The following is a 12,772-nucleotide window of genomic DNA, read 5'->3' as shown; positions in this document are numbered from 1 at the left end:
TTCTCAAAAGACTCTTTGAATTTTTAAACAGCGTTATATTTGTTTACCATTCCTATATACTTGGTGGTTTAAAATGTCCCAAACTTTCTCAATCAGAGTCAGCTCTAGTCACAAGACTGGCCAGCTTAGCACATGAACATTTTGCTTAGGCAGCCAATATTTTGTCGAACGTGAAGTGTGTATCGAGGCATTCTCTTGTTGAAATATATAAGTTCCTCTAATAAGATTGTGAAAAGAGAAAATGCGTTGCCTTCATACGTTTCAGGGGATTGTCTTTACTTCAGGTGCTGCCTTTCCATCCAAATTTTCCAAATCATCAGAGATTTGCCTCCTTGCTGACCCTTGAAGAAATTTCTTGGCTCTTTTTAGTTCCAGTCGTCAGGTCCATGTAAGTTCCATTTTTTTTCATCAGTGAATAGTACAGATAACCATTTATTGATGTACTACTTAAGATTTTTGCTCAGTTTTTTTTTTCAAAATAATGTTATTGCATTTTTGAATACGTCTAAAGTGGCGCCCTTAGTCGCTGATGTACCGATAGGCTTTTTTATTTGACGAATCAGCATATTTTGCCTTGATACTAATATCCGAATTTTCCTATCAGTCTAAACACTCATCGCACGTGGTTGTCCACATTTCGGTAACAGGGCGAAATTATGTTTTTTCACCAGAACTTGATAAATATCTCACTTTGATCTATTTAAAATGCTAGAAATATCAGAAACACTCTCTTTTTTGAATTTTCATTTATACATTTTCAATTTTTTCTGGTGAATTCTGCAGTTTTTGGCAATGTAAGTGTGGAAGTTCTCCAATTGAAATAATCTTCCTGTTTTCATACCTTGCGCGGAACATGTTACTTCTTCTAACCACTTAGGTATTTACTAAAAAATTTATTAAACTCTTGAAATAGTAATTTTAAACAGATTATAAGAAAACATAAGAGATCATAATAGTACATAATATAGTCAATGTTAATTAAGCTAATATTTCGTGATAAAGTTTTATTTTGGTTATAATTTAAAAATTTCCCCATTATTACGTCACATGCACTGTCAGAAATAACACTCTCACTTTGATGATTCAGCAATTCTTGAGCTCTATTTCGTTAATTTTGAGAATCATTTCGTCAAAAAATCACGCTATTTATAGCCAAATTTAATGTCTCAAATGCATGAAGAAAAGTTCCCTCAACTCGGAGCTTCATCTTGGTTCATCGTGGAAGATTGTTAACTAATTTGATGAAACTAGAATGAAAACAGGACAATCGGGACAAGAATGACGAAATATTTCTTAACTTTTAACGGAATTCGTTTCTTTGAAGAAGTGACCATAGTTATTTTGTCACTTTGACGAAATGTTTGCTCGGAGCATATATACATGAAAATGGTATCGTTGAAAACAAAGAAAGTTTCGGAACACGATGCAAACTATTATATTCCACTATATATAAACCGACCAGGTGGCTGAGTGGTTAGCGTGCCTGCCTGCTGAGCCGATGGTCGCGGGTTCGAATCCTGCTCGGGGCATGGATGTTTCTTTCTCTCTCTCTGTGTGTTCTATGTCCCACTCCTTTGTGTGTATGATTGTGTAAATGTGAGCAGTTCTGGCATTCCTGAGGTCAGTGGGTCTACGTCCCAAGTGCCCGCCATTAAAAAAATATTCCACTATATACTTTACAATAAAACAATTAACAAAAAACATAACATAACACTTAACAAAATGAGTTAAAGGGGCTTAACATATGAAATTTAACAACATTGAATTAGGATCAGGTCAAGCAGACCCCGATGTTTCGATAATTTGTAGTAGAATACAAATCAAAGAACTTCATGAGATTCACAAAGTTGAGTACTTGATCAAAACAAAATTAATCGCATTTTAAGTTTGGTTAATTTTTAATTAAAATCAAAATGGTATAACAGAATTTCTTTAAGAAAATGTTAAAATTTAGAAACGAACCATAAATTGTCAATTGAGACTCGATTCGTGGCTGTTTTGCGAAGTAATAAAAATTCAAATAGTCTAGATGCAAAAGAATTGAATTGAGTCCTGTGGGTAATCCATCGTAGATCAATCACATGCTTCCGCTTCAATTAATCGTTAATTAATCTTTAAATGTTCATCACGATACGTAAAAAAGAGAAAAGGTGGCAAATTTTGAAAAAAAATTGCGAAGATACACAATGACTCACTTATAACGGCAAATTGCATCATTATTGCCTGCAGAGAATTCAGGAGGTTTAATTATTTTGCAAAACCCTAATTTCAGATTATTTTACCCCCGTTTTCAACATTTAACAATTAGTTTGAACAGTACAAGTTTTAAAGTCTGTTAAATGAAACATTAATGAAACGACAATATTCCAGCAGATATACAGAAGTTGGGCAAAATTATGAAAACATTGCTATACTAACTCATTTTTACATATTTCTAGAAATGCTTAGAGAATAATTTTCTAACTTTCGAAGTGTTTAAGTGATTTCTCATAGATATCTACAAAATAAGCTTGTAATTTATAATAAGTCCTTTGGTTATCATATGTGATAATTGCACAAAATTTCGCAAACCTAGCTTAAATATTCATGGAGATATGGACATTTTTATAAGAACCTAATAATAAAAGCACAAAATTTCTGTACTGCACAAAATTCCACAAACCTTAAATATTCATGGAGATATGGAAATTTTTATAAGAGCCTAATTATGAAAGCAAAAAACCGCACAAAACTTCGGAGGCCTAGCGTAAATATTCATGAAGATATGGACATTTTTATAAGTACCCAATTATTTTGTACAATATATTATAATAAGTTACAATTTTAAAGCAAGTCCAAAAATATTCAGAAAATTTCGCAAACCTTACAGAGTAATTTTTATTAATTATGAACTTATCATTTTAAAACTTGAAAAAAAAATTACAAATTGAGCAAGATATGGGTATTTAAAGTCATATTTTAACACTGTGTTTGCGTAAAAAATATTGAAATTTTTTTTCTATAATTTTTTTCTGAATCTTATTTGAAAATTTATGAAAAAAGTCCAATTTGAGTGCATTGAAATCATAAAAAGTTTCTAGCTATTCTCTAAGTAGTTTTTGAAATTTTTTTGCTGAAAGCTTTAAATGGTAAGGAGTCTCATAAAAATTTTCCTTTTGAATCATGTACAAAGATTTAATTAACAAATGGTATTACCTTAAAATGATGAACTTGACAGCAAAATGTGATGGTATTAAGAAAGAAAACATGTGAAATAAACGATAGTCAATAGTTAAAAATATAATGTAGATATAATTTTTAAAAAATCTTGTTTAATAGTACAAAACAAAATGTGTGGATAACCCCTGAACATTTACAGCTTTCTTTTTCAAATTTACACAAGCTCGGTATAACATTGCTCCAAACTTTTTAAATTTTCGAGATATTCGAATCGGATTTTTCTCCATAAATTACCAAATAATATTCAGAACAAATATATGATAAAAGGCGATTTAAAATTTTTTTTTCCGAACGTACGCAGTGTGAAAGGATGAATGCAAATGCTCATATATAGCGCAATTTTAAACGAATTCTTTTCACATTTAAAAAGGATATTTTTGTTACAGTTAAAAATTTTGATAAAAACTTTGTTTAAGTTATAGAAAAAAAGTTATAGTAAAAATTTAGTTAAGTTAGTATAGTATAGTTAAGTTATAGTAAAAAAAAGGAAGGCAAAAAAAGTAGTTTTTTTGATAAAAATGTTCATATCTCTATGAATATTTAGACTAGGTTTACGAAATTTTGGTCGCTCAGTGGCTGAGTGGTAGCGCTTTGCGTTTCCGTATCACAGGTCCTGGGTTCGATCCTCGGGCCAGGCAAGGTTGTCTCAGCTTTTCATCCCTTCAGTGGGTCGATAAATGAGTACCAAGCATGTTTGGGAACTAAACACTGGGGGTTCCACGTTCGGCTGACTTTTTTCCCCCTTCTTCCAAGCCCTTGGCATGTATCTAGGTTATACAAAACCCTTAACCATATAGCTTAATCATTCGGCTGACTGGAACATCTGCTCCTGCATCCCAGAGCCCAAGGTCAAGAAAACTGAGATGGACACAGTAGGCCATGGCTCTCTATGGGCTGTCGCGCCACTGAGTTTAGTTTTACGAAATTTTGTGCAGTTATTGTATTTAATTATCAAAGTAATTGATACAAGTTATAAGCTTATTTCTGTTTTTTGTCATAAGTTGTTCAAAAACACTATTTTTCATTCCTAATTTAATATATCTGCCCCTTAAATCCCTAAAAGCTCTAAACTGTATTGATATGTATGAGAAATCGCATGATCTAAACACTTCTAAAGTTTTAAAATAATTTTTTCAGAAATCTGAAAAATGTGTTAGTATATAAGTATTTCCATAATTTTCTCCAATACATTTACATGACCCTAAAAGTCGCCACGCAATGCCTTGCGATTAAATTCCTTATTAAGAGTACTCGAATTCCTTATAATAACGCAATAATGGTTCAGTTATTGAGGATAATTTCTCCTTTTAACTTTAATTCACTCATAATGCGGTTTTTCATTTATCAGAATATATTATCATCATGAGCTCTTATCATAAAAATTATTAACTTCAATATTTATTGCCGTCTTTTACCGCAATGTTACTTCCTTTTCTGAGTAAAGCTTTTTAATCTTCATAATTCTACTAATGGCAAGAAATATTGAATGCTGCTTTCTTTACAAGGAGTAAACATTAAAAGCGTAATTACTTTTCAAAATGAAGGAAATTAACACATTTGACTTTGATCTTTGCGGTAAAGCACAGAATAAATTTTAAATTAACTAAGTTTCTTTTAGTAATTTGCTAAGTGAAAAATTCTCTCTAAATTATTTAATGTCTTTTGGAGAAAAAGTTATTTGAACAAATTACGTTAATGGAATGCTAATTTAAGAAATCTTTATTGCTAAATAAATTAGTTTTGTTTGCTTAGAAAATAGTGAGGATTTCTGAGATGTTTCTGTAAGGTTTATTTTTATTTTCAAAATAAAGATTCGGAAATCAAATTTCAGCTTATTTTAAATAATTATTTTAAAAAAAGTTACAACAAGCCAGCGTAATAATAAACTCTATGTTAAAGGAAAACCATATCGTGATGGATTAAAAATTAAGTGTTTGAAATAAATACCTTTAATTACATTTATATGTTGAAGCGGGGGGCCGGGATAGCCTGGTCGGTAGGGTGCTGGGCCCATATCCAAGAGGTCGTGGGTTCGATCCTCGTCGGCCGAAGACTCCCCGTGTAGTAAATTGTGACTGATGCACGTTAAATCTGTCGAGTCTCAAAGTCCTCCATGTTCCCACAACAAATCAGTACCTCTGGGGGTACTGATCCAGGAGTTTCCTTGTCTTCTGGATTGGTTCAAAATTACAAGGCTACGGAGTTGAACGTAAGTAGTCTTAAACCCATGAAATTGGGTCGGCTGTTCAACGACGGTTATAAAATAAAAATATATGTTGAGGCAGTTTGATTCAATTTAAGCAGCAAAAAGGTTTCTAAAAATAAAAATTCGCAAAAAAAAGACAATTTAAGGATCGAAAGAACACTATTAAATCATTCTTTTATTTTACTTTAATCTTTAAAATAATTTGTAGAGCTACATTTTTAAAAAAAAAATTTATAACCATCGTTGAACAGCTGACCTAAATATGGGATTACGACTAATGTTCATATTTCGTAGCCTTGCAGTTTTGAGCTCAATCCAGAAGACTAGAGAACTCCTGGATCAAGTATTGGGAGAAGTTTGCCTTCGAGGTGGACTTTCTGATGAAAGTAACCAGCATTTGTGTTACATGGAGAGGAAAACCAAGAAAACCAAGGATGGCAAAGGGACCCTAACCCATGATCCGTCTACCACTGAGGACATTTCACGTCAGCACTGTGATCGGTGCAAGACGGATGAGCAATTCATACAGACCATCAATCGCTGGGATTCGAACCCGGTTTACTTCACTTGAAAGGCGAATGCTTTATCCCCTCAACCATCGCGGCTCAAAACTGCATGTTAAAAAACGTATTAGTAAGGTGAAAATGCTCCGAAATTTCCAAATCAATCTTTCTAATTTTTAAATGAAACTAATTCTTCCTTAAATTTTTATTAAAATCAGTTAAGATTAATCAATTTAATTACTTGAAATCAATTAAGAGTAATATATCGAAAACTTTAAACTCGGAACAGCTGAACCAAAATAATAATTATTGAGCTTTTAATTTTTTATAATAATTATTAAGCTTATTATAAGGGATGTCGTGTAAATACCATCCTCATTATCTGTTCTTAGGGGTTTATCTGTTTTCTGTATCACATTGGGAGTCACAAATTAATATTTAGCCTCGGAAAAAACAAAAAACGCTATTGAAATCTTACAAATCACGGTAAAGGAATGTGAGGGTATTAAACAAAAAGACAGGATACAAAAGACAGGAGTTGAAAAGCATACCTTCAAGCTTTAATCGCCGATTAAACCTGTTTTGAAAATTATTATATCTGCCAATTCCGATTTAGATAGCGTTTCTGTTTTTTTTTTCGCGGTTAAATATTAATATGTGACTGTAATTGTATTTGCTTTATTTTTGTTTTTGATACGAATTCTAAATATGCATATTAAGAGTGGTCTTTAGGAAACATTCTGTATTTATCTTGAAACTCGTATTGGCCGTGAAATGGTTAGAAACGTCCATTTCTCTTTTCCGATAGATGATGAACTTTTGATTGATGGACATAGCATCTCAGTTGATGGACACAGCAGTTTAAACATACAGTTAAAAAATAATAGAATATAAATTTAGGTTTTGAAGCTATTTACATCAAATGAAACTATTTAAAAATTAACAAGCGAACAAAAATAATTGTTCTTTTTTAAAACATTCTTGTTTTGAAAAACATATTCTCGAAGTATGAAAATGTACGTTCAAGCCAAATCATAATAGTTATAAGTAGCATTTAATACTGCTTACATTGCTTTAAAATTCTAGCAACTAGCTTGTATTTTATTCGTTAGTCCGTTGAGATAAATGTTTCACATTTCTTTTAATCTTAAGTTATGTGTTTAAAAAAAAAGTAAAAAAAAACTTCTTCTGTAGTAAGGCTGGCCAAAAAAAGCCGAAGTATACGAGGATCATTTCAATAGTGCTCCCAGTAGATCCTACAGGGAGCATTATCCCAGTAGGAGTATAGTATAGAAAAGATGCCGTATGGAGAAAAAAAAAGAAGAAAATTGATTTTAAAGTTTTTAAAATTGGTATTTTTGACCGGTAATTATATCTTCCGTTCACGCAATCGCACTCAAAATTTTTAGAAATTAGCAAAATAATTTTTTTTTTAATATTTTGACTGCTTTTTAAAATTGTACAACTATTTTACGATTCAAGATGCTTATTTTATGACTCAAGTAGTTTTGAAAAAAAAAGCGACAATTATCTCAATTTTTTCAAGTTTCGCGTCACTTACGGTCGTGGCTAATCAACATAATTTTTTAGTTTTAGTTTTAAGTTCTTATACCAGGATTTTTCTAGGGATCATTAAAGAATATCGGAAAATTTTTCCCGAAGCATTTGGAAAATTTAAATGTTTTAATTTCACACTGATTTGGGTTTTCAGTTCAAGAGTTTAATTTGAAATTGCTTAATTTGTTTTCCATTAATTTGAAATTATATTTTAGGTGATATAATCTCTGATTTTTTTACCATTTCCAAAAATCTCACAGCCTGTGTTGGTTAGTAGTGAAGTGCAATTTATATATTTGATACCTTCTTGCTTACTTTGTCCTTCACCATAGAGTAGTATCGTTTATTGGCAATGCAAACAAAAGTTGCTTAATCGGCCCCATGGGTAGATCCTATATATTTTTTTAGAGCAAACTACTGATGCACTAAAGTTTACTTTAATCCTGCTTTCAATAGTCATTCAAATTGCTAAAGTGAAATAAATAACAATTGCAAAGGAACTGTTTTTGAAGAAACTAGAACTGTAGACAAAACATTAAAATGGTCGTACGAAAACGCACGTATCCCTAGTCTAAGAAAACAGATTAACAAGTTATCGTTTATCAAATTTCATTTTTTGTGGTCAAAACTTCAAGCAACTGTCATAAAGACACATTAATATAGGCAAAACCAGACGTGTTATAATAACGAATTATTTTACTCTGTATGCCGCTGATTATAAATTGGTTATCGTTATAAAGTGTAATTGCAAAATAGTTATAATTTAAATTGTATGCGTGGACAGTTTCAATAAATTGCTTATTCGACAAAATAATTTTAAACTCATATGCTGTAATGCGGTCAATTGAGAGTTATAGGTCAAACCTTCATGTACTTTTAAAAAAACAACTGCATTAACTTTAAAATGATACACGCATGCATATTTTAACATAAGAAGGAATAAATATTTTAATGATGACCAAAAGTAATGTGTACTTCAAGGTATTTGACAATTTAAACTTCAAAATGTGAAATCATTGAGCAAAATATGTTTTATTTTATTTCATTTATTTATCTTTTTTCACACTTAAAATACAAAACTTCGTAATAATATTAAAATAGACTTCTCAGTATCGAAAATTTCGTAAACGATAGAAAACATCGTAAACTCAGGTATAGGAAAATGTTTTTAGCCCGACAAGATATTTTTTAATAACCTCTGAATGAAAAGTTATAAAATACTTCTTTTCCCTTAAAATAATCTTTGATTTGCTACATATTAAACTGAAATGAGAATGTTGTTGATATTATATCATTTAATAAATCAAAAGGCTTACACTTGAGTTTGGAAGCGACAGAAGTTAAGCAGCTCTTTTTTTAAATACATTCTGACTTCTGCTTTGATGAATTATTGTCTTTATCACAATTGTGCAACTTCCTGGGAATTACGATAAAAATATTGTTTGAGCTATTCTATAATTGCACGGTAAAAACTGTTTCGTAATATCTCTTCAAACATAATGTTGAACAATCCAAAAAATTGGTCATTCCGTAATTGTATATTGTATTCCGGGTTAACCCAAAGTCGAGTTTTCATAATCAATTTAAGGAGTGAAATTTAAATCTGAGAACTTAAAATTGAATAATCTTACATCAAACTTTCAAACTCTTACACCATGTAAAGAATATTTTCACTTCTGAGAACACCAAATTTTAGGCATTTGGCGTGCTTTGAGTATCAAGAAACGCCAAGTAGAATGTAGCGAGTAGTTAGTTTACTGACTGGAATAAGTTAACAAGAGTTTGTTGTTATTGTCAACGCTGATATTCATTAACAGAAACACAAATCGCTGTTTAATATGTAAGTATGCTTTTAGCTGTGCAATAAGGATAATTATATTTCAATTTTTAAATCACTGTTAAATGATTTTATAATGTATTATTTCGATCCATTCCCGTTTAGTTAAACCTAATTCGAATCGTCTGAGGATTCTCGTTGTGTTACGCGGATGTTTGATTTGCAAGCTATTTTTTTTTTGAGAATCAGTATGCCTACGCATTCTAAATTAATGTTTCTTATTATATTGTATTGTAAAAAAAATTAATAATTGCTATGTGTATCATGTCTTTCCGTAAGTATAAATTTTAATATTTTTGAATGAAAAAAATGTGGTTAATTTACACCATGTCGCGTAAAGGAACTTTGGTGAAGTGTACTAGATCAAGAGTTATGCATAGAGTTTCACTACTCCACTTTGGTGCCAGGTAGTTGCCACCATTTTTGGAGCGACTTTTTTTACAGTGTAGATGCTATAGAGATGAATGCTTTTTTTTACAATAATTTTCTTTCTTTTTTTACTGTCTTGATTCATTGTCTGGTAGATGAATAACCATGATAGTACGTGGCAAGAAACTGGATAAAATGAAATATTTCGCGTCACTTAAACACATCACACGACAAGTATACAGTGACGCAATGATGATATTTTATCTTATTTCACTTTATTAAAACCATAAAATAGGTAGAAAAATGCATAGCATGATGGCAGTAAAAGTTTAAGTGATAATAAAAAATTTAAGAAAAATGTTTAGTTTTGCCAGTTTTCAGTATATAACGCAACCGGATTATAGTAACCAGTTTTAAAAATTTATAAATAAATTTTTATAAGGCATCTTTTTTACTCTATAGAGTTTTGAAAATGAAAACTTTGTTTTTTTACTACCCTTGTCTATGTCCTTAATAAACTTACAATACCGCAAAAAATAAATTCTAGAGAAAAGGAAAAAAAAATTGCGGGAAATAGAAACTTCTGATCTGAAATTATATCTGCTCCATTCTGTGAAAAAGCAACTATCAAAGGCTTATTTTGAAGACTTTCAAAGACAGTTCGATTTAAAGTTTCATTATTTCTTAAGAAAGTTTGGTTCTTAATTGAAATATTTCTGTTATTGTTGGGATTTTTCTTATCGATTTCATCCCCCACAAAAAAAGTATAAAATTAATTTCAGTTATAAGAATTATTTAGTTATGTATTATTTTATATAAAAATATATAAAAATCACTTTAAGCTTATAAAAATCTTTTAAAAACTATTCAGTATAATAAATTTGTTAATACAGATAGATTTATTTTTAAATTTTGATAGACTCTAAATATTTTGCATCATTTGCAGACTTTTCAACAAATTTGATTTTACTCATTATAATTTACTATGTTAACATTAAATAACTCTCGAGTTTATTGTTAGTTACTTAATGATAAAGCAAAGTTGATTAATGAGGGTTATTTATTGATTCATTCGAAAGAACTCTTAAGGTCGTTCTTTTACGAAATGGTAACTTATATATATCTTTCACCAATAGGTCAGTTTTTTCCATTCTCAGAAAAATTAGTTTACTGCTGGACCATACTCTTGAACTATAATTTGGTAAAAATATGCTGCGATATCAATAAAAAATTCATTTGTACTATGGTTCCATACAAGCTGAACCATTTTAATGTGCATTAAAGTTATAGAAGTAGGATAATATGGTTCACCTTGGAATCATACTAAAACTTTGCATACATGAACGATATTATGGTTCAATACACTCAAAAATTTCTTACTGTGTGCAGTAAAGCAACAAAGCAGTGTACAACAAAGCACCCTGATTAAATGTTGATCTAATAGTCGGATTTTCATGATCTAGGTCTTCATTTTAATGGTTCAAGAGGGTAATCTGAAATTTGCTAATTAATTAATGCAGACAATATTAAACACAACAACGACACAAAATCAGATACGAAATATACTTTCTCTGAATAAACATACTTTTTTTGACGGATTATGATTTGTGAACTCTTCCCAAATATAGGGAGTTGCTACAATTAGGGGAATATTGTCCCAATAGTTTGGCCATGGTAGCGTTCCAAAGTTCGTACCTCTTAATAATAATTTTACTTTTTGTGTATTTCACCATTTCTCAGGAAATTTTTGAGCGAATTCGAAAATAATTGCACGATAGTTATAAAATTTATTTATTTAACAATGCAACACCAAAAATAACTTTTAATAATTGTTTATTTTTATTTTTTAATATTTAGTTTAAAATAAGTCGAAAATATTTTGAACTGAAAGGAATAAAATTTTTTACAATATTTTAAGGAATGTAATTTTACGTGATAAAAAAAAAATTTGAACATAATCGGTCAAATAGTTAAAAAATTAAATTCAAAAAAATTTTTTTCACCCTTTTTTAAAATTGCTTTTTCAGAAACTATTCTATCAATTTTGTAAAAATTTTTTCATTTAGCCATATAAAATTAAGTTATTTATGATGATGCAAAAATTTTTATACGTCACTTTTCAAAATTTTTAAAAATATTGATAAATAATATAAAAAAAATAGTAGGCATTAAAATTTAATTTTGGCGTTAAATTATATTTTGATAATAGAATTTCCTAATTGGAGGCAGATAATTTTCAATTCACTTAAAAATACCTCAAGATATTCAAAAAGTAAAATTAACACTATGAGGTTCAAACTTTGGACCGTTCTCCTGACCAAGATATTGGGACCATATTTCCTAGATTGCAGCTACCCCATATTAAACTATGTTTTTCATTCACTAATTAGCACATTTGAAAACATAATTATTAGGTCCTAGTATGTAAATATCCGATCATTTGATAAAATTTTTTGAAGGTTTTTCGTTTATTTATTTGTGCTCTGTACAACTCTAAGCAAGTTATAAAAATAGGGAGTTTGCGCTTTTATATATAAAACAACATTCAACATAGTGAGTATATTTTCAGATAAAACCGTTCCGATGTTTCTCGACTTGAATCTAATTTTTGGAATCAGTCTACAAATTTTCACAAAACCACCATAAAAATTTTTAAAGTTTAGCAATATAACATAAATACAAACATAAATTTTTCTGTCCTATGTAAATATTAAAATGTATCACTTTATTTTACTATATGAATTCAAATCAGGTCTGAAAAATACTGTGCTGAGAATTAAATTTCTTTTTTAATACTAAATAACTTTTTTGGTTTTGACATAAAGATGGGTTTTAACGAAACCTGATCTCTACCTCTGATATCTGGCTCAGATTTTTCCTAATCATATTAAGGCCTCACATACCTTTTAATAGGTAAAAAATGAGAGAAAACGAGCAATTTTCAATCATCTGCCAATTTTATAATAATTATTCTAAAAATACCAAATTTTGAAATATGACACTATACATAGTCTACATTTTGAAAACAATGCAAAAATTTTTTTCAAAAATTAAGAAATTTCTTAATTGAAATTTTAATTC

The 12,772-nt window shown here is 29.8% G+C and overlaps 1 protein-coding gene across 1 annotated transcript in view; it reads left to right on the top strand.

Annotated features, from left to right (window-relative positions):
* Positions 1-9,199: 9,199 nt before the first annotated feature.
* Positions 9,200-12,772, top strand: part of LOC107451584 (uncharacterized) — a 47,284-nt gene continuing 43,711 nt past the window's right edge. Inside the window, exon 1 of the mRNA XM_087167903.1 lies at positions 9,200-9,325. Coding sequence (XP_087024029.1) covers positions 9,324-9,325 — 2 coding nt within the window. The 5' untranslated portion in view covers positions 9,200-9,323. The remainder of the gene's footprint in view (positions 9,326-12,772) is intronic.

The sequence above is a fragment of the Parasteatoda tepidariorum genome, chromosome 7, assembly GCF_982258835.1.
Source record: "Parasteatoda tepidariorum strain Cologne lab strain chromosome 7, Ptep-v5.0, whole genome shotgun sequence".
In the NCBI taxonomy this organism is placed as follows: domain Eukaryota; kingdom Metazoa; phylum Arthropoda; class Arachnida; order Araneae; family Theridiidae; genus Parasteatoda; species Parasteatoda tepidariorum.
Note: the sequence above shows the minus strand (reverse complement) of the source record. Positions and strands in the feature narration are given on the sequence as shown.